The sequence below is a fragment of the Vipera ursinii genome, assembly GCF_947247035.1.
Source record: "Vipera ursinii genome assembly, chromosome: 4".
Taxonomy (NCBI): Eukaryota; Metazoa; Chordata; class Lepidosauria; order Squamata; family Viperidae; genus Vipera; species Vipera ursinii.
The window spans coordinates 89,604,675-89,632,050 of NC_139514.1; the positions used below are offsets into that span (position 1 = coordinate 89,604,675).

A 27,376-nucleotide genomic window follows, 5' to 3' on the forward strand; every position below is an offset into this window, starting at 1 on the left:
TTGTATTTTATGAACAGGTATTTTTACTTGGGGTAATTTTTACCAGTCACCTGCAATTACAAGAGAAGTTTAATACTAAGTACACTGTACATCAGCCTCGATTCCTGCCACTACCAATATGCAAGCAACTTTGTACTGAAAGACAAAGAGCCTGGTGGGATGCAGTTTATACACTCATTCATAAGCAAGCGGTGTAAGTAGCCTGGCTAGTAGATGTTCTTGTGGATATGCCACAGTAACTTTTATTCAGTGGTCAACATTTGATTTTGCTTCTTCACTATTTTCAGATTGTTCAATTCAAGTGGGTTCTTAATTTTATCAGAAATTTTATGTTAGATTTGTATTGCACAGTAGTTAAAATGCAGTATTGCAGGCTAACTCTACCTATTGCCGCAAGTTTGATCCTGACCAACTCAAGGTTGATTCAGCCATCCATCCTTCTGAGGCCAGTAAAATGAAGATCCAGATTGTTGGGGGCAATATGCTGACATTTGTAAATTGCTTAGAGAGTGTTGTAAAGCACTGTGAAGCTATATATAAGACTTAAGTGCTATTGCTATTGTTATTGGTCTGGCATCATAAATTTAAAAAAATGGTTGAGAAACCTGCCTTTTATATATTTATGCTATTGGATTTATTTATTTATTTATTTTTATTTATTTTGATCTCATTTATATTTTAAAATGGGTGGGCTTGTTAATCAAAGAGAAAAAATAATTTAAATATTACTCAGCTGAAATGTTTTCTGTATCAATATTAATTTTCAGACCTGGAACAGCAGCAAAAGTAAGACTTTTGGTTCAACAAGAATTGAACATCCTCAGGGCCTTAGGAAAACATGGTCTTCAACCATCTCTTATAGTGTACTGGGCAAAAAGTCTCCTTAAAACAGTAAGTAGGTTACTACCATTTTTAACAAATGTAAAAATTATTGTTTAAATTTGTACAATTCATGGATTTAAATGCACAGATGTTTAGATTGATACAGTAAATTCAGATTATTGTAACAAAGGTAATAGATACTGTGTTTTAGTATAACTTAAAGTGATTCCAACAAATATCTAGTGAGAAGTACATATGATTACTGAAAAGAGCAGAATTCACATATATTTCTGCAATGTGAACAGAATTAAGAAGTTATGAGAAATGTGAGCTAGGTAACAGAATTACAACTAATAAAGAATAATGTATGCTGTATTACTCCATAGGGCTGCAATCTCAATTCTTTCTATGATCAGAGAGAATACATTGGACGAAGTGTTTATTATTGGAAGAAAGTTTTGCCAATGCTTGAGACAATAAAGAAAAAGAGGAGTATTTCTGAACCTATTGACCCATTGTTCAAACACTTTCATAGTGAAGATATTCAGGTAATCAAGATTAAGAATTTTGGGGGGGCTAGGCATCTTACATCAGATCCCCTTTTTAATGTTATGTCAGTTTCTACTTCTAACTTTACCTGTTTACCTTCCATCCTATAAGCAAAGATCATTCTATACTTTAGGACTCGAAGCTAAATATCTTTCTTGCCCATGTGCACAAAATTATCATACTGCATAGAATTTCAATTATTATCCCATCGTAAGGCACTTACAATCATTGTTTCTCAGTTTTCCTGGATAATCTGAAAAAGTTAAATTGAGTAAGGAATGGTGTACTAGAACCATGTAGAATTCACAACCATAAGGAATTTTTTGAAGTTTATTAAAAATTTGGTATAAAAATTATCCCTGTGTATTATGGAAATTTTAGGTTTGTGATAATGTAGAGTATTGGTAAGTGTGTCCTCCAAGACTAACTAATGGTTTACCCAAAACTGATATCACTGCTTTTTATACATGAAACTTTTGGTGTTGATAAAAAAGGCATATATATATATATTCAGATATTTATGTATTGTTATGCCAAATGTGAGCATGATTTCAAGGTCTTTGTGACAGTGAACTGCCCTCCCCTGTATTTAAAGAATGAATTAGAAGTGAAGAACTGTCCATTTTGCTTAATTAGAAACAAGTTTGATAATTCTTCTGCATGTATTACATTAGTCCTGAAACCTACCTATTACAGTCGTAAGTTGTAACAGTCATGAAACAGATTGGTCAAAATGTTTTTCGCAGTGATTGTTAAGTGAACAGAGCAGTTGTAAAACGAGCACTGCAGTCATGAAGCAAACATCATGGTCATTAAGCAAACCCATTCTTCACTATGGTATGGTTTTGCTGAAAACTAGAAGTGATGATTTTCAGCAAAATCACTGTAAAATCTGGTTAGGTGATGTCAGGATAATGAAAATAACTGTTTGCTTGAGTGCCTGAATTGTGATCATGGGACCACAAGGGGATCCAGTCTTAGAACTAAGGATCAGGGTCATAAGTCTCCTTTTTCAGGTAGCTCATAACTTTGATTGGTCAACTAATCATAAGTCTAGAACTACTTGTACACGTTTAGTTACTCTGACACTGTTTTGTTTTAGGTATCTTCAAGTTACCATAATTTGACATTTATAAAACATTTGTATACTGAAAAATTGTTCAGGTAAAGCTAACAAATTGGTTTTTTTTTTAGGTTTCTCAGGTTGAAGAATATCAAGAAGAAGCACGTATAGCATTTGCTATTTTGGATGCTGTTGATGGAAAAACAGATGATGCTATGCATGCATTTGAAGCTATTAAAAATGTTGTTGCGTATTGGAATCTTGCTTTGGTAAATATGAATTTCAAAATGAGATCTCTCTATCCTCTTTACGAATGGCATACAAAATGACAGTCTCTTTTGGTTTGATAGATTTTCCAAAGGAAAGCTGAAGAGATTGAAAATGATGGTCTGTCACCAGAAGAACAAGAAGAAGGCAGGAAATATTTGAAAAAAAGCAGGGATTATCTCCTAAAGATAATTGATGAGAGCTGCATGGATTCATCTGTCATTGAAAAGGTTCATGATTTAGTTTAGATTTTTAAAAGCATTCTTAGGGATATCCCTATGTGGGAACTTTTTAGGTTTGATGACTTAGTAGGCATAGTTGTAGCTTCCCTAAAAGAGGCTAATATATGGAAACGGGGTACAAAGATGGATGGCATTTGAGCTTCAACATACATTCCTTTGAACTCAATTTCCTGCTCAAATTGAATCCTGCTTCCCATAAAGACACCCAGTTACTTTTCTCAGAGCTTCTAAAGTTCTTACTCCATCAGTTTGTTTCTTCAAATTAATAGACACCACACAAGAACTATTCCATTTTGTGATCATCCCTTCCAAAACCACATAGTCAGCGTATCTATTTTAGGCCCATCCCAGGCTTTCCTTTAAATAAACAACTTTAATAGAGCTTCTCCCATTCAGCTTATTCTACATTACAGAAGCACATGCATCCTTTCGATTCTGTACTTCTGTTGAATTCCATTGCTCTTCCAAGATTGTTCAGTGGTCCTATCCTCAACCCAGAGGTGACTTAACTTCTAATGTACTAGATGCTTTAACATTTTGCTGTGGTTCACACGTTATAATAACCCATGATGGTTCTTTTGGATCAAAGAGATGTGAGAATCAAGAGATTATTATCCTAGAAGTTTCAAATCATACAAAAAAATACTGAAAGGTGTAAATTAGAATATTTGCACTTCTATAAAACCTCTGTGGTTTAAGTGCCTATGATCAGCTAGAAATCACACATCCTTTAATCAAAGCAGAACACACAGTTTCTTCAGTTACACAGTATAGACTTCCAGTGAATCTAAAATCGGACATAATCTGTAATTTTTCTCTAGTTACCTGTATCCATCAGGACAGTTAAGGAGATGCTGGAAGGCATAATGCAGGATCTTGGAGATAGTGGAGAAGAAAGGAGTTTGAGCCACCCCGTGGAATCAGAAGTGAAACATTCTACACCATCACCCACATCGTTTTCACTATCTCCAAGTAAAAGTTACAAGGTATGTCAAACAAATGTTTGAAAGCTAATGCATTTTTATTAGTTTGATTAGTCTAATTGGTTTAACAATTGTTTTTTCAGTTCTCTCCCAAAACTCCCCCTCGCTGGGCCGAGGATCAGAAATCTCTGCTGCAGATGATCTGTCAGCAAGTGGAGTCCATTAAGGTAAACCAGACAATCGTACACTGAGATAAGTTGCAAGTTTTGCTCTAGGATAGCAGTATGGTACATTAATGTTATCAAGCAGAATTGAGATGGGTGTCAAAAATTCCCAAAGATGATATGCAAATGATTATACTATCCTACAACTTTTATGATTTTTCTTTTTGGAAGACAGTTATTCTTGAATTAAAGTTATGTATTTTAAAATTAGTATTTGAACTATTTAGAAGCCGCAGCTCCTACTAATCTGATTCAAATGTGACTATTTTGATCACAAATTTGACTAATATAAATACTTTGCTGGACAGAAGACTAATTAAGATATTATTTTTTTAACAATTGATTTGCACTTAGATTTATTAGTATTAGTGCTACTGAACTTTGTTCCGTAGCCTAGAGCAATACCGTATAGCTGAAGCAGCAGTATCCATATTTAGGAGGTAGGGCTATCTGAAAGCTTGGTGGCTTCCCTTGGATTTTTTTTCTAATACAGAACTAGGAACAGTGGCTAAATTAGTTGAAAAAGAAAGCAGAGAGAAGTAGCTGATGCAGAGTTTTATATATATAGCCATGCCTGTCCCACTGTTTCAAAATGTTACTTGCTGGTGGATGGAGAGACTAGCTTAGAAAAGAAGGCAAGGACTCCAGAATGGGATGTGGAAGAAGATAGGGGGATATGTTTTCATGCTCCTTTTGGTAAGCTCCAATTCTGAGAAAAATGAGCAGAATATATTAGAATGGGAAGAATGAGATGAGCAGAATAGATCATTCATAGATTAGATCACTCTTGGACCTGTATTCTGGATGCAAGGCTGTATTTCACACAAAATTATACCTGATAACATCATCTTGTTCTTCAGTACACCTTATTCCTGTTTAATTGTGGCTTTAAAATGCTCAAATTTGAATCTAGTAATCCTTAAATGTTGTAGAGTGTTATAAGAGAAGAGTTGCCTGTTGTCCCTGAAATTCCCTTTTTGAAGCCTGAATTGATCTGGCCAGGCTAGAAATTTTCATTATAAACAAACCTTTTCAATACCAACATTTTATGGTGGGTTCCACTTTTTATTTTTTTCATGATCCACAGTTTATATGATGATTCAGTACCACAGCTTTAATGAAAATTATATCTTCCTAAAGAAGGATGTATTAGCACATATATGCACTGATTTCCTTTTTTAATTGTATTATGATTTTTTTTAAAGTACATTGGTGTTAGGATCACTGATGTCAGCCCTCTGCTTTTTCATAGCATGAAATGCAAGAAATGAAACTTAACAACTCTAACACAAATCTATCCAGTCGATGGCCAGCTGAAAGCTATGCAACAGAGACAATGCCAGATGGGTACCAGGGAGCACAAAACTTTCATGGAGCACCATTAACTGGCAAGTACATGATGAAAATAAGGAATTTTATTGGGACAGTAGTGTATTAAGCCACAACAGAACAAATTTATTTAGTAGGAGTGACTACTATTGAGATACTATTATCTTGGGGAGAGAAAAAATGGACTCATTTTGAGTGGAATGAAACACAGTGATGAGGCCCCTCTCACCATTCAAGAAGCACTTGGGTAGCTATGTGGAATAAACAGTTTAGAATTTGTAGATGGAAAACATACTTTTTTAAGGTGGTTAGAATACCCTCAAAAATGAAAGTGGAAGGAATTCTACACATTCACCTTCAGCCAAAGATGCAAGGGGTTGTTCTCATTTATAAACATGTATAACAGAGTCAGCAGCAAAGGTCCATGAGTGGCTTTTTAAAGTCTGGGAGGAATTTTCTCTTGGTATTAGGTTTAGGTTTAAGCTTCCATTTAGTTTTTTATGGGTACCATTTAGGTGGGGGTTTTTTTATTAGCAGCTTCCTAAGTTTCCTATTATAGTATAAATTGCCTATTAGGGTACTTCTAAGGGTATTTTTGTTACGGTTGCCTTTAGGATCAAGGTAGGATTCAAATTATGCTTTCTTGAAGTCTCAGGTTCGTTTTGGTGTGAAGGTTGGAGCAAAGGTTAGTTTTAGGATATATATTTTATGGTTATCAGCAGTCTTAAATTCAACTTACAGCGCAGCCAGTTTACAAAATTTGTTTTTACATTAAAGTTCGTGTAAACGTGGACTTCCTTGAGCTCTGTAGATCACTTGATTTGAGGGTTAGCTTTATATTGAGTTTTTCTGATTAATGATAGACTTAAACTCATGTTACATCAGGCAGCGCTTTCTGGGAGAACCCATAGAATATATTTGTCAAGGTTCTGGCTAAGGATTCCAACAAAGTAAATACACCAGAGCCATTCCAATCTCTAATGCAAAACTTTATTGGATACAGCATACCGGCACTAAAGAATAGAAAACCAGCTCTGGCAATATGGCGGGAAAAAGATAATTAAAAGAGTAAAACTTTCCCTTCCCTCTCTGACAGGTCAAGTCACATTGTCCAATTAATCCTCAGGCAGTTATGAGAACATTTCTGTTTGCCACAACATTCCATGGCCTTGGTTCCCATCCGGATAGAATCCACCTGTGTATTCAAAACCTTTCCTTCCCCCCTCACAACTGTAGGCAAGCTAGAAGCAGCACGGCAGTTCTAACGCAAGCAGTCTTCTTAGCATGACAATATTTCTTTTGCTGTTAGGATTAGATGTCCTTGAGGCGTAAGGTTAAATTTAATGGAAGTTAGTTTTTTGGTCAATTTTAATGATTAGTCCAATCTTACATTTGCTTTCTTTGAACATTTTATGATAATATTTCTTTTGTCATAAGCATGAGAGTAAGAATTGCGATTAGGTTTTCTTAAGAACCAGGATTAAATTTAATGATGCTGTTAATGTATTTGGTTAATTGTTATCGTGCTTGGTAGTTGTATTCCTATTGTGTCCATTGTACATTTCAGGTAAAGAATTGTTTCTTGGCTAGGCTTCTGTGAGGTTCAAACTAACACTTAACGGGTAGCTTTGTGAATATTTATTAGTATAAATGATCCTAATTTTTTCGTATTATGATAGAGATTGTTGCTGGAAGATTTTAACTTTTAATACCTAAATATTAAATACTGTATTTAAAATTGAGATATTCAAATTTAGGACTATAGTAGCCTTCCTAAATGTTGATGGTTCAGGTTGAGTGACGTTTAGACTAGTAAGAAACCAAGGAAACCTTACTGGAGAATCTAAATGACCCTGAATCTCTCCTAATATCTCCCTGAAATATCTTACTTTCCCTCTTTGGGTGGGCCTTTGGAAATGTTAATAGTTCAAATTGCTGATGTTGAGCTTCTGGATCACGCATAAAGACTGTTAATCAAAAACTTGATTAGAAATGATTTTCAGCTTGGTAATGTAGTCAAGAGCAATTAGTCTCTTTATGATAACTTTGCCACCTCACATTTCAGGGCTTTCACTCATTTAATACCTACTCTTTGGAATTGATTTCTCCCTTGAATTACTTGTAGAGTTCAAAAACTTTTTAAAAGTTTAATTTAAAAAAGCCCTTAAAATGCTCTGAGAAACTAGAAATCTTTTCTATTTGCTTTTTTTACTATTTGTTGTAGGCTAATTCTGAATTTATGCTTTATATTATTTTTAAAAATAACATGCATAAATTTATCATGATGCTCATTTATATTATATATAATTTTGATTTACCTTTATTGTGCTTTATCATAATGGCTATTACTAAAGAGTTCTAGGAAGATTTCTTTGAAGATTGATAATGAATGATATCCCAACAGTGAGGAATTTTAATTGGATAATAGTTTATTTAAGAGGGGTTTTTATTAAAAGAATTTATTTAGGGAATAAGGAGAATTTAAGGTAGTTTCAATTTATTGATATTCTAAGTCTGGTTTAAAATGATCAGAAGTGCTGAGCATTAGACTATGCTATCGTATTATGGCATGAAATGGTAACAGCAAAATTGCAGGGAAATATGTAAGTTTTCTAATTCTGATGTTTTGTGTGTGTTCAGTTGCCACTACAGGACCATCAGTCTACTACAACCCATCACCAGCATATAATTCTCAGTATCTTCTACGAACAGCAGCAACCAATGTGACTCCCACAAAGGTAATTTTCAGTGTTTCTGGAAAGGGGGGTAAGCTTCCAATTGTATTCTTCGTCCAATTGTGAGGCAGTCACATCGTTTGCAAAACACAGTAGAAATTAGCAGAAAATAATGAAAACAAAGCAATTATTCAAATTTTTAAATTTAGTATTCAGTGTTTGATAAAGGATGCGTTAAAGCTAACACTGAGTTTTGTTCTTTTTTAGGCTCCTGTCTATGCCATGAATAGACTTACGCCTCAGCAACACATTTATACGTATCAACAGCCCGTGCATACTCCTCCATTACAGAATACATCTGCTTGTATGTTTTCACAAGAAATGTATGGTGCACCGCTGCGTTTTGATTCTTCTACAACTGGAATTTTGTCTCCACGTGGCAGTGAAGACTACTACAATTATAGTGTGCCACCAACAAGCACAAATCCACCCCTCCCTGAGCCAGGCTACTTTACAAAACCTTCCACAGCACCTCCTGTTTCCAGATCTGCAGAAACAAAGGTGATAGAATTTGGGAAGGCAAACTTTGGACAGCCTCCTGTATCAGCAGATGGAGCAAAACCTTCATTAATAACTTCTACCCATCCAACCACTTTTAAATTTAATTCTAATTTCAAATCTAATGATGGTGATTTCACTTTTTCATCACCTCAGGCTGTAGCACAGCCCCATAATGCAAACTATAACAACAGTGACAGTCTATTGGGTCTTTTGACGTCAGATAAACCTATCAAAGAGGATCAATACTCAGGACAGAAACCACTTGCTGACTATGTCACAGGACAGCGCAACATATTCAGTTTTGGTGGTAAAAATTCTGCTATTGGACAAACTCAATCCAAGCCCTCTGGATTTAGCAAGGATGATACGTACAGTTGTCAAGAATCTGCCAAGCCTGGATTTGGGACGCCAAACTTAGATGGAGCAAACAGAAGTCATGAAACAGATGGTGGCAGTGTCCATGGTGGTGATGAAGAAGATGATGGTCCTCATTTTGAACCTGTTGTCCCTCTGCCTGACAAGATTGAAGTAAAAACAGGTGAAGAAGATGAAGAAGAGATCTTCTGTAATAGAGCAAAACTTTTCCGTTTTGACAGTGAATGCCGAGAATGGAAAGAAAGAGGTGTTGGTAATGTGAAAATTCTGAGGCATAAAATAACAGGCAAAATTCGATTACTTATGAGACGAGAACAAGTGCTAAAAATTTGTGCAAATCATTATATAAATCCTGATATGACTTTGAAACCAAATGCTGGGTCAGACAAATCTTTTGTATGGCATGCTTTGGACTATGCAGATGAGTTGCCAAAACCCGAACAACTTGCCATTAGATTTAAAACTCCAGAAGAAGCAATCTTTTTCAAGCATAAATTTCAGGAAGCACAAAATAGTTTGAAAGGTGCTGGATCAGACATTAGTCAGCAAGTGGCTCCGAACATTAGCTCATCAAGAGAAACTGCTACACATGCTAGGAAAGAGCCTGGTAAAGCGGAAGCTGGATTCTTGAATACTGGATTTCACTTCAAGAGCGGGGGGACCCCCTTCAGTGGTAGCTCTCAGGTTCCTAGTCCTGACATTAATAGCACAGCAAAAAATGCCAATGCCAGCAGCACTTTCTCAATTACACCAGGTGGAACTACGCCAGCATCTTTTTCATTTGGGAAAGATGCTTCTGGAGCACACACAACATATGGCTTTGGAGAGCAGTTCATGTTAAAGAAAGACCAATGGGAATGTAGCACGTGTTTAGTTAAGAATAAAATAACCTCACAAACTTGTGTAGCATGCCAGTCTCCAAATCCATCTAATTGGAAAGCCCAGACTTTACTTCAAGAAGAATCATCTGCAGCTTTAAAGCCTGGCAGTGAGGGAGCACAGAATACATTTGGATCCCTTTCTACTGAAGTGAAGAACCAGTGGGAATGCAACAATTGTTCTCAGAAAAATGAAGCAAGTGTTTCTCATTGTATTAGCTGCAAGAATCCCAGTGGAATCAGCAGTCCAACGTTTGGTTCTCAAACCACATTCAAATTTGGGCAAACAGATACTTCAAAAGATATTTCAAAAGTTCCACAGAGTGGCTTTGGGGCTGCATTTATGAAGAAGGAAGGACAGTGGGACTGTAGTGTATGTTTAGTACGAAATGAAGGCTCTTTGCTAACTTGTGCAGCTTGTCAGGCTCCAAATCCCACTTGTGATGCTTCCTCTCTGGCTGCTAATGGCCCACCAGCTACTTTTGGCTTCAAGAGCAAGTTATCTGAACCTGCTGGCAAACCACAAGAGACAGGTTTTAAATGTGAGATATTAGACAAGACTTTTAAATTTGGCTTTGTCACAGAGCAAAAAAACTCTCCCTCTTCTACTGAGCCAAAGGCTATAAAGGGTGGATTTAACTTTTCAATGCCTGTCCCCCCAGGAGAATTTAAATTTGGTATTCAGGACTCTAGTAAAGAGGTTGCAAATGCTGAACAAAATAAAGAAGTTAATGTCTTTAAAAGTATTGATGATAAAGAGAAGATCAGTGAGAAAGAGACTGAAACACAATTACACAATACAAGTAACAAACCAAGCAGTGATTTGGTTTTTGGTCATCAGAGCAATACTTTCACTTTTGCTGATCTTGCCAAATCAGGTGAAGGATTTCAGTTTGGTCAAAAAGATCCTAATTTCAAAGGCTTCACAGGTGCAGGTGAAAAACTCTTTTCCTCTCAGATTTCTAAAATGTCTCCCAAGCTAAATACTTCTGATCTTGAAAAAGATGATGATGCGTATAAAACGGAAGATAGTGACGATATTCATTTTGAACCTGTTGTTCAGATGCCTGAAAAAGTGGAACTTGTGACAGGAGAAGAGGATGAGAAGGTATTGCATTCACAAAGAGTGAAACTGTTCAGGTTTGATGCAGAAATTAAGCAGTGGAAAGAGCGTGGCGTGGGCAACTTAAAAATCCTTAAGAATGAAGTTAATGGTAAACTCCGGATGCTCATGAGGCGTGAACAAGTGTTGAAGGTTTGTGCAAATCACTGGATTACAACTACTATGAATCTGAAACCTCTCTCTGGCTCAGACAAAGCATGGATGTGGCTGGCTAATGACTTCTCTGATGGGGATGCAAAGCTGGAGCAATTGGCAGCTAAATTCAAATCTTCAGAACAGGCTGAGGAATTCAGACTGAAATTTGAAGAGTGTCAAAGATTGTTGCTGGATATACCACTTCAAACCCCACACAAACTAGTAGATACTGGAAAGACAGCTGAGCTGATACAAAAAGCAGAAGAAATGAAAAGTGGGTTGAAAGATCTCAAAACCTTCCTTACAGATGATAAAACTAAACTCACAGATGAAGAGAAAACTTTAGTGTCTTCCTCTAACAGCTCTGATCTAGTTATAAAGCCACATGCTGAGAGTACTGGACCTACATTAGAGTGGGACAACTATGACTTGCGTGGCGAAGCTCTGGATGATAGTACTGACAGTTCAGTTTATTCAATGCCACGGGCAAGTAGCCCTGTGAGGAAAAATCTATTTAGATTTGGGGAGTCTGCCACAGGATTTAACTTCAGTTTCAAATCTGCACTAAGTCCTTCAAAATCTCCTTCCAAACAGAATCAGAGTAGGGTTTCTGTTGGCACAGATGAAGAGTCTGATGTCACCCAGGAAGATGAAAGAGATGGTCCATATTTTGAACCAGTTGTACCTTTACCTGACCTCGTGGAAGTAACAAGTGGTGAAGAGAATGAGCAAGTAGTCTTTAGTCACCGAGCTAAACTGTATAGATATGATAAAGATGCTCACCAGTGGAAAGAGAGGGGCATTGGGGATATAAAGATCTTACAGAATTATGACACTAAGCAGGTTCGTGTAGTTATGAGAAGGGATCAGGTGTTAAAGCTTTGTGCAAACCATAGAATAACCCCCAATATGAACATCCAGCAAATGAAAGGTGCAGAGCGAGCCTGGGTGTGGACTGCGTGTGACTTTGCTGAAGGGGAAAGAAAGATGGAGCTCTTGGCTGTGCGGTTTAAACTTCAGGATGTTGCTGATTCATTTAAGAAAATTTTTGAGGAAGCAAAACATGCTCAAGAAAAAGACATATTAATCACACCACTCTCTTCCCGTATTAACAGCCCCGAGGAATCTCCCTGTGGAAAGATTGCTGTTGCAGTATTGGAAGAAACCACCAGGGAGAGAACTGATTTGAAGGAGGCTGAAGAAGTAGATATCGAAGCTGCAGAGACTTCGGTAGTTGAGGGCACAGCCGATATGCCAACGAAGGCTGTTGTTTCCCCTCCTAAATTTGTATTTGGCTCAGAGTCTGTTAAAACTATATTTAATAACAAAAAATCAAAGCCTTTTACATTTGGAAACACGTCAGCAACAGGATCACTCTTTGGTTTCAGTTTTAATGCCCCTCCCAACAGCAAAAGTGATGATTCAGTGTGTCAGACCATGAATCCAAAAAACCCAGATAGCTCACAGGATGCTATGAGTTGCAGACATGCGGAACACCAGGAAAATAGTAATGCTGCTAATTGGAAGCCCTCAGAAGGCCAAGGAGAAACTCCAGTGGCTGCCTCAAAAGCAGAAGGGGTCTCTAACTTTTCATTCAAAATACTAGAAAAAGGTGAGCATTTCTTGAATTGTAGTTTACTTAACAAGCTGCAGCTAAAGTCTTTGAAAACAGTATATCTTTGTATCACCTGCTTTCAAAAGTTTATGATGTTTATCAAACTACTTTTTACTAAACCTGCAATGTTAAGCTTAAAATGTTTCTGTTGGAGATATATTTCTATAATTGTCTTTAGATTCTTTTTGATATCTACAATTACATCTTCAGGTATGGTATTAGATGCTATTATTTGACTGCTTTTTTATTTCCTGAAAAATCAAAACAGACGAATCGCCTTAATGAAATTGCCTAAAAATTTAAGTGCATTTGTTATATAAATTTCTCATAGATGTTCTTCTGTAACTAAATGTTAAGGATATAAATACAGTTGAATTGCAGCACATAATTCCCAGATTATATCCAGACTTTCTTCATTTGATTCCCACAAAAGCCATCTTTAAGGATTAAGGGGTCTCAAGAAAGGCCTAGGATTGTGGGGGCAAGAATCAGAAAATTGAATAGAGGAGATTTCATTTTCCATAATACTAACATTAGTTGGATCATACCTTGCTTTAAACCATAATAGTTTGTTAGGTTTTGGGTTTGCATTTTGTACAAACCCATCCATTATAGTTTATACTAGTAAAACTCTTTTGTCTGTAACTTTTAATTGGGCAAAAGAGTGCATCATAGGGCAACAGTTTTTGAACCAAGCTACCTCAGCTTAGAGAATGTGTCCAGAATCTGGGACCCAAGACACTGTATGATTGAAATTTGGCAAATTTGCGATCACTTCAGTGATGCTATGCTGCCGCCCAAAGATTAGACTAGTCCATCAGCTGCTGGAGATGAGCTACACCTATTCCACCCTAGCCTCTGGTGGCCTGGTAGACCAGTCCCACCATCAATTGCTGGAGAATGGTCAGGTGTGATCAGGCCATCAGGAAGTCAGAAGTCGCTCTCACTGCTTTTTTGCTCTTAGTCAATCCATTTCTCTGTTAGGTAAGAAAATACCTGAAATGATGACCCGATGGGTCATGGGTTGTCTAGTAAACTATATAATTGATTTAGTCAAAGCATTGTATGTGAATATAGTCATTATGACATATTAGCAAACAGCATCAGCTAAGAGTATATGAGCTCTTTGAGCTGTCATTTTCAGTGACAGTAGAAAGTAGAATCTGCATTTTTACCTAATCAGTTCAGTTGGTTGTAATGATGACTATAATGATTAAAAAACCTAATACAAACTTGAAAAAAGGTAGAGAAGGAATGATTAAAGAATTGCAGGACTCTGCAAATTTTGCTGCAGTTAGTAACATAATAAAAATGCAATTTTCGTTGCATATTGTAAATATGCAATATTACTGTCATTTTCAATTATCAGTGCCCATTTCTCCTTTAGTAATGATAACACAGTAATACAATTTATTTTTTAGGATTTAATTTTAGTCTTTTTAAATCTAACCCAATGGCCTTTTGGACAAGTTCATCCCCCTCTCAATCCAATAGTGAAGGTATTTACTATGAATGAAGTGGTGCATCACTTATTGGAAATCACTGACAGCTTTCAAATTCTCATCAAATAACTTATTTTAACAGTATGGAAACAGAAAGATTAACATGCATGTGGAAGAAAAATAGACTGCATTGATTTGTGATATAAAGGCCAATTCTTTAATCACTTACCAGTTTGGATTGTTTAGTTCTTTTATCTTCTAAGCACTTATCTATTGGCTTTCACTTGTTGCTTGATTTATGATGATAAAAATTTAGTAAGGGTGCTTGCTGGTCTTGATGGAAGGTAGAAGGAACTTGAGAGAATTGTTGTAAGTACTATCTTTTTAAAGTAAATTTTGATGATGGGAGTGTAGTGTATTAACGTATACACTACTCTGAGCTTGGTTGTTTGCTTGCAACATTTCTGTCTGGTGGTGAACAAAGAAGGAAATCTTCTCACGAGGAAAACCACACCCCCATCAATATTGGTAGGGCAAACTATTGTATATTAACAGAAAGCAAACCCCACACTCAGTAGCATTGATGAGGTTACCTAGTCAGGTAATGAAACATCTTCAAGCAAACAACCAAGCTCAGAGAGCACCATGGACTCCACAATACAAAGCAGTAAGGAAGAGACTGCTTTCTTCTGTAACTTCTTATTCTATTTTTCATAGGTTCTCCAATATTCCAGAGGAGATTGTTAGCAGCTGGGAATAGCATAGAAAACGTCTGAGAAATATTTCCTTCACAGTCATTTTATAAATAGAATTTTACTCTTTAGATCTTTAAATCCAAGCCAAAAATTATATAAACGCTAACATTCAGATTTTCTAAATTTGATTGAAACAAGAGTTTTTTCATGCTACTTTTCTCCATTATTATAACGTGAGTTTTTAGAACATTCAACGCTACTACACATATTACAAACTTACACCTTCCTTGCAGCTGATCCCCATGTGTGTGCATGTATGCATGCAGAGATTAGTAGAGAGATACATACATATACTCTGGAGTCACGCAATTGCCTCCAAAACTTAGGCACTCCTGGTCAAATGCTGTTTCAATAAATCCTTAAGTGACAGAATGTTGACACAACTTCTCTGTGTTAAAATGTTAAATATGTTTTCTTGCAAATTTGAATGCGTATTTTCTGTTGGATGTATAGCTCTTTATACATTCAAAGGAAAATATATGTGAAGCTGTAATTATATATAAAAGTCCTCAGATCTGAAGGCAAAAGTTATTTTATTTTTAAATAATGCACATACAGCCAGGTTCTCTAAAGAGACATTTTCTATTGTTTATTATCTGTTGAGATACATCTTTTAAATTGGCACCAACTTTCTAGCATTAAAATAGATAATCATCTTAACTGCTGAAATATTTTTGTTAATCCAGTTAGTTAATGAGCCAAATATTGTAATTCTGGCTTTCACATTAAAAAGCGAGTGACATATGGATATCTGGAGTTTCCACATTAATAGAGAGAAAGTAATGCAAGAAACAACCTATATAGGTCTGGCATTTTATTTGATCTTACTATATAAGCAATTACAAAAATAATTTATGTAAAGAATTTTACATACTCTGTTGTCAGATCTGACATCTCTAGTACTACAATTTTTGGCAGGTTTTTTCAGAAATAAATCACTCCAATACGAGTGCCCTTAAGAATATAGCCTGGTGGAAACAGAAGTGAATGTCATTTGTATTTAAAAATAATTATGATACTGCCACACATCTTGATTCATTTTTCAGCTTACAAAATAGGATTATTAAAAAGTAAAAGCAAAAGATTTTATTAAAGTTGAACCTAATTTGCTTAGACTTTTCTTTGTACTAAAGCATTTTGCACAAAAAGATACATCCTGGAACCCTTAATTCTACATACATTCTGAAAATTAATAGCGAGTAGCTGTCTTAACTCTCCGCACACAAACTTTACTGTCTTTTGCTCTTCTGGAATGCACACGGTGTCCACTACACTTCTGTCTTGTAGAACTGATAGTTCTTAGGCCCTGAATTAAATAAGATACTGTTCAGGGAGAAATGCATCAACCTCTCGCTTTTTAAAATCAGTGGAATATTTAACCTTGGGACAAATCTCCCCAATTAGTCCTGGTCCTGATAATTGATACATCAAATATTGATACTTAAAACTAATTTGAAAATTCTACTGTAAAACCTCCTGTCACAGGAAAGTTACCATACTGCCAGTGAAAAGAGTTCAGACCTTGTTTTCCATAAGAGAGGAAAGATACAGAGTCTTAAGAAGAGAACAGAGTAGTATGCTGAGTCTTAGGAAAAGGGAAGAGAGGAACACATGGGAAGTCTTGGAAACAAACCCCCCCCCCATCCCTTATTCCCCCTTTGTTTCCCCAAAGAAGAAAATATATCGGTTCTGGATCAAGCTGTAAAAGTGCAAGGGGGGGGGGTGAGAAACCTTCAAGATCAGGGGTGTCAAACTGCCGGCCCATGGGCCGGATGCATCATAGTGAAACCACGCCCACCCCTTTGCTGGCAATGGCAAGTCACGATATGTCGCGACATGTCATATGACATTGCAAGTTTGACACCCACACTCAAGATAAAGTGGTCTAAAGTTGTGTACATTTGTTAACGTTCTTTAGATTTTAAAACCAGTGCCAAAACTATTATAAAAATTAGTGGAGTAGTAACTTCAATATTTTACAAATTTGATCTCTGAATGATTTATTCAATTTCATTGAATTCCCTAAAGAAATGTTTTGAAACAAAGTACAGAGCCATATAAAGTTGCTTTTAAGCTTTAGATTTTAGCCTGTACCACTGAAAATGCTGCTGAATTGTTTGGTTGTCTTTAAAAGAATGGATGAGAAATAACATGTGTTTGAATACAGTTGTCTAACGAGAAGCATGGCATGATTTTGTCTTATGTTCTTGGCTGAAAAAAATGTTATATCAACTAAGCTTTCTGAATGATATTATGTATATTGTCTTCAGATTAATTATATACTTTGCTTTGTATATGTGCTGGTATTGTAATTTCTGATTCGCTCAAGAAATTAATTTGTAACTTGTTTTACAGTTGAGATTAAGAAGGAACCAAATACAATCCCCTCAGATGATGTATTGATTGTGTACGAGTTAACACCAACACCTGAGCAAAGAGCTCTTGCAGAATCTCTTAAATTACCCCCAACATTCTTCTGCTATAAAAACAAACCTGACTATCTGAGTGAAGATGATGATGGTAAGGAATATTTGTTGAAAATTATTTATCTTTTACAAGATCCAAGAATAAGAAAGGATAAAGCCTTGACCAATTTAACAAGATTTCATTTATTCTCATTCTTTTCTGTATCAATGTGCTCTTCAAAAGAAAGTTATCTGAAAATTTGGGATGAAAATGATAATAGTTGCCCTATTCTTCATCTGCCTCTTTTAAAGGAGGTAAAAGACAAATTCTAAACTATACCCCATCAAACAGTAGAATCTGATAATCCAATTTGCCAGGCTGGTCTGAGTGCCAGGCTTTGGGAAGTGTGATGAGCATAAGAAAGTGTGAATCTGGTCGTCCTAGAGGTCTGTGGATCTTTGACATTTATTGTGGCTTTGCACTTTCTGGGTGCTAGTGCAGATCTATAGCACAGTTATAGCTTTGATTTCCAGAGGGAAGAGCATGAGCTAGCGTCAAGTCTGATCATATATAGGTTGAGAAAGCTAATGCACCTTCCTTCTAGCCTACAGTTGCAAGAAAAAGTATGTGAACCCTTTGGGATTGTGTGGTTTTTTGCATGAATTGGCCATAAAATGCACTCTAAATGTCATGTAAGTCACAACAATAGAAAAACACAGTCTGCTTAAAATAATACTACACAAACATTAGCTGTTGTCATGTTTTAATTGAAGATAAGATGGAAACATTCACAGTGCAGGGTGGAAAAAGTATGTGAACCTTTGGACTTAATAACTGGTTGACCCTCTAAGAGCACCTGGATGTTCCACAGCACTACTGGCAAAATATACTGTGGACAGATGAAACCAAAATTGAGTTGTTTGGAAAAAACAACACTATGTGTGGAGAAAAAAAGGCACAGCACACCAACATCAAAACCTCATCCCCACTGTAAAACATGGCGGAGGGAGCATCATGGTTTGGGGCTGCTTTGCTGCCTCAGGGCCTGGACGGATTGTTGTCATTGATGGGAAAATGAATTCCAGAGTTTATCAGGACATTTTGCAGGAAAACGTACGACCATCTGTCCGCCAACTGAAGCTCCGCAGAGGATGGGTGATACAACAGGAGAATGACCCAAAGCGTACAAGTAATTCAACAAAACAATGGCTTCAACAGAACAGAATACGCCTTCTGGAGTGGCCCAGTCGGAGTCCTGACCTCAACCCGATTGAAATGCTGTGGCATGACCTTAAGAGAGCGATTCACACCAGACATCCCAAGAATATTGCTACACTGAAACAGTTTTGTGCAGAGGAGTGGTCCAAAATTACTCCAGATCGTTGTGCAGGTCTGATTTGCAACTACAGGAAACGTTTGGTTGAGGTTATTGCTGCCAAAGGAGGGTCAACCAGTTATTAAGTCCAAAGGTTCACATACTTTTTCCACCCTGCACTGTGAATGTTTCCATCTTATCTTCAATTAAAACATGACAACAGCTAATGTTTGTGTAGTATTATTTTAAGCAGACTGTGTTTTTCTATTGTTGTGACTTACATGACGTTTAGAGTGCATTTTATGGCCATTTCATGCAAAAAACCACATAATCCCAAAGGGTTCACATACTTTTTCTTGCAACTGTATCTCAAGCTGAAAAGGAATATTAGAAATGTCTGGAAATCTTTCTGTGTCATAAAACTCTTGAATGCTGCTCATGCACTTTTTTTCCTGCAGCAAGTTCAAGGACTTGTCCCTTGGAAGTAAAGAACCTTGGCAAATAAAATTGTTTTGAACTATTTAAGCCAGTCAGATTTGTTTTTCTATTTCTGCCTCTGAGGAAAACATAAGTAGTGATTAGGGAGACTGTTAGACTGTCTTTGGGTTCTCCTTTCCAAGGTTCTTGGGCTTTCATTGTTGCTGTGATTTCCTTTTTATCTACAACAGATATTAGTGTGTATTGCTGATTTTGTTTAAAGTGTTTCTATACATGTAAACTTCAGTTGCAAGTTGATGTTATATCATTCTCTGCTTTTCATATTTTAGATGAAGACTATGACACAGCTGTCAGAAGGCTTAATGGAAAATTGTATTTAGAAGAACCTAAAGAAAACTCGGAAATAACAAATACAAGTAAACAATATTAATCTAATTTAATTACTAATTTTATAGTTTCTTAGAAGAAATTAGGGAAGAAATTTTGAACTCTTCTGATAATTTTCTGCTAGAGCACTGATTTTCAGAGTGAAATGCAATTTGAAACTAAGAAAATTTAAATTATTTGTAACTTTAATCTTATGTATCTAATCTTATAGAATCTTATTCCACATCCATTCAAATGTGGAAAGAGGAATGGTTTTGTTTGAATTCCAGAACTTCTGAGAATTGGCCAGATTTTCCATTGTACTCTTAAGCTGTATGGGAAAAAGACCCTTCAGAGTTGGGCAGTCTCGCAGGAAGAGCCCTTCACCAACTGCAGTTGTTAAAAAAGCTTTATTGTACAGAATGTAGCAGTACAGAAGGAAATGATTCTGTTACTAATATTTTAGACTTTGTGATCCTTAGGAGTTGTGAGGTCTATTATTTATCTTTCATACAGTTTTGTTTGGCTACTAAAGATCATTACAACTGAATATGTTGATACCTCAGCCTTAGGCTGAACCTGTATTGTTTCTTAAATGTCTCTTTAATTGTTACCATAAATGAGGCAGACAATTTTGTGTCTTTATAAGAAGCTTCATCTTGATTTCCATGTGATTCCAAATGCCCCTGTTTTGGAGTAGTACCATAAATTATATATCAGTGGAAAGGTAATTTAATCAAGAATGTAATGCAACAAAGTTTGTTCAATTATCTGTATTCTATGGAAAGTTATAGCCAAATAACCAGAAAAAGGAAGCACAACCTGCTTAGTAGGTTGATATCAGATAGCTTTTCTTCATCTGATTTTAGCCAATGAGCATGAATGTTTAGAGAGCCAATCAGGTGTCATCTTGTTTTGGCAATGAGCCAATCAGATCACAGTAGGATTGTTATTGATGGTATTGAAGCTGAGAGGAGGACATTTGTCAGTGTGTTATGTCATCGCTATCAAGTTGGTTGGGTTTTTTTGTGTTCCTTCATTTAGTGAACTTGTAAAACATAATAAAATTAAAGTAATGGTGCAAAAAGTTGACTGGTCGCCCAGAAAGCGATGTAAAATAGTATTATTAAGTGAACAAGGCTACAGTTATAAAGAAATTAGAAGAAAAATTGGTGGAAACTTAACCAAAGGTGGCATTTCTAAGTTTTTGAAGAGGTATAAGGAGACTCAGTCACTACAAAACCACACTGATAAAGTCAGGAAAAGGTACACAACAGCAAGTGATGATAGAAGAATTAAGAGACTGTCCCTACGTGACAGAAGAAAATCATCTGGGTGTATACAAGATGAAATGGCACAATGCAATGTGAAGTTGAGTGCAAGGACTGTTCGGCGCAGACTGCAGGAATTTGGCCTAAAATCTAGAATTCCACAAAAAAGCCACTTATCTCTCAAACAAAGATTGAAAAGACTAAACTGGGCTAAAACCCATGTTACCTGGACAGAGGAACAATGGGACAGCGTTATTTGGAGTGATGAGACCAAGGTCTCCCTGTTTGGTAGTGATGTCATAAAATACATAAGGAGAAGAATCTGAGAAGATTTGCATCCTGATTGCATTACATGTACCGTGAAACTCCCAGTCAGTGTTATGATCTGGGGTTGTATAACATCAAAAGGTGTGGGCAGAATTTATGTGATTAATGGGAATATAAGTGGCCAAAAATACATTAATGAAATACTTGAGCCCAAACTGAAGCCTTCCGCACACGATCTTTTCCAAGACAATGAAGCATTTATATTTCAACAGGATTCAGCTCCATGTCATGTTGCTGCTGTGTGCAAAAAGTGGTTTCAAGATAATCATATTCCACTGCTGGAATGGCCTGGGGATAGCCCAGACCTTAACCCAATTGAAAGTCTATGGAGTCGACTAAAGAAACTTGTTAGTCAGAAGCGACCCAGCAATAAAACCCGGTTAATAAAAGCAATCATTCAATCTTGGTTTCACATTATCACAGCTGCAGAACTAAAGGATTTGGTTCACTCCATGGGAAGACATTGTAAGGCCATAATTCATACTATTAACTGACATAGTAATAATTTTTGTATATCTCATTTTTTTCTATGGTGATAATTTTTGTATATCTCATTTTTTCTACGTGTTTCACTTTTTTTCTTTATAACTGCTATTCTAATAGCAAATCCTGCATAAAAGTTATTGTATTACATTCTTGATTAAATTATTTTTCCATTGATATATAATTTTATGATACTACAAAAAAAAGAGGTGTTATTAGCCATCAAACCTCAAATTTACACTTTTCCCAACAGGTTTCTACAATTTTGGCCACTACTGTATGTTAGTTTGACGAGCTTTCTCCAATATTTAGAAGCTTTATTTTATTAGTCTATTTTGCTGATGTTTTCTATAAATCATAATGTATTATCTGTTCAGGTGCTGTAGAACATCTTGATCCAGAGACTAGGAATGTAGAACATCTTGATCCAGAGACTATTGTTGTTTGGGAAAAGAAACCAACTCCTAAGGAAAAAGCTAAAGCAGAAACTCTAAAACTTCCTCCAACTTTTTTCTGTGGTATTAATAGTGACACTGATGAAGATAATGACAACTTAGAAGACTTTGAGACAGAACTTAGAAAAACTCAAGAAACAAAAGTAAGTAACAGAAGAATTAGGTGTACTCTCAATGCAAAGTGAGTTTCTCATAGTTTTGATGTGTTACTTTCTTAACACATCAACACATACATATTCTTTCTTAACTCAAGAATTGGTCATTTACTAACATTAAGTTGAACAGCATAGAGAATTCTTATGATGTGACTTGCAAAAGCTCAAAACTCAGTAATCTTTAGGATATTGTCTTTCTTCTGTCGCATCTGGGTAGGTTCATTTGCATAAAATAATTTTCAGCATTTTTTTCAGTGCTTATTCTGATTGTGGAATTACTGTGTTTATGGACAATGGTTTGGTTTTTGTAACCTTTTAATTCTTTTACTTATGTAGGCATTTAATATAAAGCCAAGATAATTGGTTGTGTATACACTATCATTACCTGAACCATGCTTGTGTTTCACGTATTAACTGATAAAGTTATCTAAACAACCTTCAGGTACATTAAAAAAACACTAATAAAAACAAATGTGGTTTCATTTTTCAGGAATCTCAGGCAGAAGAAGTAACTACTTCAGCTGACGGTGTGTGCTCCAATAAGGAAGGAGGACCAGATGTAGCCTGCAGTATTTCTGAAGCATCAGATTCTACAACCATCCCTATGTATACTACATGTGATACATTAAGAACAGATGGCAACTCTACTCCTGAAACTACACACACCATTCAAAATGTATTAGCAACAGATGACAAACCTGTTGACTTATCAAATAAGAAGGAAAGTGATTCCAGTTCTAAAGCATCTGTAAATCAAGGTATATTTGTCTATTTGATATATGAAATGTCAAATGTGCTATGCTAGACAAAAATAAACAACTGTAAACATAATTCCAAGTTCATTAAAAATTGATGTCCATGGAGGACAAAGAATTTCAATGGGAAACATAATTTGTTTGTTCAGATGGCTTTTATGCATGCATAATGGGAGGCCTAATGCTTTAGCAGTATCCTAGTAGTCCTCAACTTACGACCACAATTGGGACCAGAATTTTGGTTGTAAGTCATTGTAGTTGTAAGTTGAGGCACTCTGGGATTGGACCTGATTTTGTACTGTTTTTACAGCAGTCATTAAGTGAATCACAAACACTGGCAAAAAAAACCCATAGGATATCAGCAAAAATGGTCATGTGACTGCAGCAACCAGTCATAAATGCAATTCAGTTACCAAGCTCCCAAATTGCAGTCATGTGACTGCAGGGAGGGGAAGTTTTATGACAGCTGGAACTGTTTTCTAGGCTGCAAAGCAACCTTTCCAAGGTCATTGTAACTCATTAAAGAACTGGTCATAAGTGGAGGATACTGTTATTTGCACTTTGGCATAGGGTTAGGGTTGCACTTGTAGGATGAAAAAGAAAGCTTCTAGTATACAGCGGATGATAAAATTGTACATTTCCTTTTCTTGTAGAGAATAATCCCTTTTCCTTTGCTCTTGATAACAAATCAAGCTTGTCATTTGCTGATCTGGCTTCAAGCAATTCTGGGGATTTTGCGTTTGGTTCCAAAGGTAAGATATTTTGTTTATCAATCATCAATGGGAGAAAACTAGCTGGAGTTTTTAATTTTACAAATTGATAGGAAAAGTGAACTGATGTAGTCATATAAAAGCTTTAATACCCTTATTTTCTCATCTAAACAGACAAAAACTTTAAGTGGGCAAATACAGGAGCAGTTGTATTTGGAGTACAAGCAGCCACTAAAGGGGATCATGATGATGGAAGTGATGAAGAAGTGGTACATAGTGACGATATTCATTTTGAACCAATAGTCTCACTACCAGAGGTAAGTTTTCTAATCAGAATCTTAAGAAGAAATATATCTGTTTAGTCAGTTTCCTGGCATAAGGTACAATATTGTTCCATTTATTTGTCAACTATTTATTTTCATTTGTCAGTACTGATCTTGCATGAAATAAATGAAAAGATTAAGAATGAAGAATAGGCACTTAACCTATTGTGTAATGGGACTAAAATATCAGAAATCTGAAAGACTTAACATATATATTGCTTTTTTAAAAACATGCTTCTGTGTGTGGCGTGTGTGTATATGCAGGGTTAACTGTGATTGCTCATTGTAAACTATAAATATTCAGACTGGAATATGCCATCTTCTCCCAAGTGGAATCTGACGATGTTTTGAAGGAGTTAAGGGGTTTTCTTTAGTGTTTTCCTGTTTGGCTAAAGAAACTGATACTGATTGTGTCTCATTCAGTCTTAAACTGATTTCTCCATTGCAGTGTTGGAATTTTATCTGCTTATTCTCTGTGTCTCATAAGTTGGCGTGATTTAATCTGCTTCTACTTTAATCTTTAAGTTAGTTTATATGCAGTGTCATCTCTCTTACGTTTGTGTATTTCTACTTTGTCTTAATTGGACAGACTTGTAGATAACATTTAATTGTCAGCTTTCCCAAAAAGTCTTGTCATTTAGAACTCCACTAATTAGCCCACAGGCCTTATGACTCTATCCTTCCAATTAAACATTGGTGCAGTGGTGTGATTCAACATGATTATTTATTCCTGCTAGGTTGAAGTAAAATCTGGAGAAGAAGATGAAGACATTATCTTCAAAGAAAGGGCAAAACTATACAGATGGGACAGAGAAGTCAATCAGTGGAAAGAACGTGGCGTTGGAGAATTAAAGATTCTCTTCCATACGCAAAAGAAATGTTACCGAATTTTAATGAGAAGGGATCAAGTTCTCAAAGTTTGTGCAAACCATATAATCACAAAAACAATTGATTTAAAACCCTTGAATTCTTCAAATAATGCCATGGTTTGGACTGCAACGGATTATGCTGGTGAGTATTTTTGTTGAGATGTCCCATAGTTTCACTATCCTTTCTATTATTTTCACAGCAAGATCATTGCTATTATAATACTTGAATTTCCATTTCAGATGGTGAAGCTAAGGTAGAACAGCTTGCAGTTAGATTTAAAACCCAAGAATTAGCTGATACCTTCAAGACGAGATTTAAAGAGTGTCAACTGATTTTGTCGGAACAACAGAAGGGACACATATCTTTTGCAGCAAAATTTTCAAAGGAATCTAACCCTATAGTATATCTTGAAATTTCTGTTGATGATGAACCTCTGGGGCATGTAACAATAGAATTGTTTTCCAATGTTGTTCCTCGAACCGCTGAGAACTTCAGGGCATTGTGCACAGGAGAAAAAGGATTTGGATTCCAAAATTCTAGATTTCACAGAATAATTCCAGATTTTGTCTGTCAGGTAAGTTAAAATAATTCAGAGACTGATCAGAAGGATTTTACTTTTCAATTTTATCATCCACTTGTTACTGCATAATTTTCTGAGTTCCTCAAGAAATTGTGACTCAGAAAAAAAATTAGTTACTGTTTCAAATTCATATGTGCATTTTTTTGAACTGGAATCAATTGAGTTCCAATACAAAAAAAGCTTATCAATACAGAAAATATAATCACAAATGAGAAAAGCAGAAAGAAAAAGTTTTAACAGTGGCATAACAGAATTTATTTGAATTAGTAATAATGAATAACCTTCCACGATTATTTTATTTTTCAAATTTATATGGCTTGCCCTTCTCACCTGAAGTGACTCTTAGGCTCTCCAATAAAAAATGAAAATAAATATAACTGGAAATTATAGTTGCATTTAGGCTTTTTGCCATTGTGTTTGAACAGTATTGAATTTTCGATCTAAAAGGTAACCTAAGCTTTTAGCTTTGAGTTCATACATGTAAAAGCAAAACATACTTTATTGTTTGAGTGCTGCCAATTATATGAATAGACTTAATATCCTTCATTTTTTTAATCAATCGGGATCCTATATTCCATTGTCACTGAGAGTAGGGATTTATTCCTGTTTAAGAATGTATTATTATTGGTAAACGTGTTTTAGTTGTATTTGAGATATTTCCACCTATTACATATTTTACTAAATTTTCAATTTCTTTCATTCCAGGGAGGTGACATCACTAAGCACGATGGCACAGGAGGACAATCCATTTATGGAAATTCATTTGAAGATGAAAATTTTGAAATAAAACACACTGGTCCTGGCCTATTGTCAATGGCAAATCATGGCAGAGATACCAACAATTCTCAATTCTTTATTACTCTCAAAAAGGCAGAACAGTTGGACTTTAAACATGTTGTCTTTGGGTTTGTAAAGGATGGGATGGATATAGTGAAAAAAATAGAATCTTTTGGCTCTCCCAAAGGAATAGTGTCAAAAAGAATTGTGATTACAGATTGTGGACAAATATGAAATGATTCTGCTGACATATTCAGAGATTTAAAAAAATCTTCAGCAGATTTAGACAAGATTATGTTCAGGGTTTTTGTTTGTTTAAAAAATGAACAACTTCTGATGTATAAATGTAAAGTTACAGCTCATAGCTGAGTACTTTTTAAAATGTGTTGCAATTGCCTACATGTTGTGAAATAAACGTTCAAACACTAGTCTACTTCAGGTGTACTTTTGTTTCCTCCTGATTTTGTATTAAATAATTTAAAATGAAATCCCAGGTGTCTGGCATTCTGTGTTTCTGTGTGCTTCTTGGATCAATTGAATTCAAATAATATTACAAGATAATTGATATTTCTATACTACATACATTTTATTTGTATTAAAGAATGATTTCCTATAGCAAACAAAATGCTGCAAAAGATTGAGTTGCTTAAGTGGTGATATTTAGTTGCCTTATTTTGATATTTAATGTCTTAAAAAACAGGCTACTGCCTGAAATTATAGGTGGTATGTACATGCATTTGCACTGGAAGTAATAGCAGTTATAAGTTGCCAATAAGAACTTTAGTGCTTAAAGCAAAATCGTATTCAAACCAAAAGGAACCTTATCAGTTCTCTTGTCAGTTATAATTGCTGGTGACAACATTTGGTAGAACTTAATGAGTTTGAAGGCTAAACAGACTTGGCTTCATTGGTACATGGATAGTGCCAGGCAATTCATGATAACAAATCACTTCCATACTGTTGGGTCCCAAATTCAAAATTGCTTGTTCTGCTCATCATTAAATTTGATAAGATGTGGAGAAAATAATAATAATAATTTCATTTTTATACCGCCCTTCTCCCGAAGGACTCAGGGCAGTGAACAGGGCAAACATAAAAATACAAGAATACAAACATTAAAAGAGATTAAACAGGTGCCCAGAAGCTAAGAACAATGAATTAAAATAC

At 35.7% G+C, this 27,376-nt stretch overlaps 1 protein-coding gene across 2 annotated transcripts in view; it reads left to right on the forward strand.

Annotated features, from left to right (window-relative positions):
• RGPD4 (RANBP2 like and GRIP domain containing 4) overlaps positions 1-26,697 on the forward strand; it is a 36,096-nt gene extending 9,399 nt beyond the window's left edge. Inside the window, exons 11-30 of one of the 2 annotated variants that reach the window (XM_083362075.1) lie at positions 18-193; positions 768-891; positions 1,209-1,370; positions 2,566-2,703; positions 2,785-2,931; positions 3,765-3,929; positions 4,010-4,093; positions 5,343-5,478; positions 8,060-8,157; positions 8,362-12,778; positions 14,941-14,970; positions 17,331-17,498; positions 19,467-19,553; positions 21,962-22,182; positions 22,685-22,952; positions 23,603-23,701; positions 23,834-23,976; positions 24,720-24,993; positions 25,092-25,426; positions 26,138-26,697. In XM_083362075.1, coding sequence (XP_083218201.1) covers positions 18-193; positions 768-891; positions 1,209-1,370; positions 2,566-2,703; positions 2,785-2,931; positions 3,765-3,929; positions 4,010-4,093; positions 5,343-5,478; positions 8,060-8,157; positions 8,362-12,778; positions 14,941-14,970; positions 17,331-17,498; positions 19,467-19,553; positions 21,962-22,182; positions 22,685-22,952; positions 23,603-23,701; positions 23,834-23,976; positions 24,720-24,993; positions 25,092-25,426; positions 26,138-26,443 — 7,578 coding nt within the window. In that variant the 3' untranslated portion in view covers positions 26,444-26,697. The remainder of the gene's footprint in view (positions 1-17; positions 194-767; positions 892-1,208; positions 1,371-2,565; positions 2,704-2,784; positions 2,932-3,764; positions 3,930-4,009; positions 4,094-5,342; positions 5,479-8,059; positions 8,158-8,361; positions 12,779-14,940; positions 14,971-17,330; positions 17,499-19,466; positions 19,554-21,961; positions 22,183-22,684; positions 22,953-23,602; positions 23,702-23,833; positions 23,977-24,719; positions 24,994-25,091; positions 25,427-26,137) is intronic. The other variant, XM_083362076.1, reaches the window with a different exon arrangement.
• The last annotated feature ends 679 nt before the right edge of the window (positions 26,698-27,376 follow it).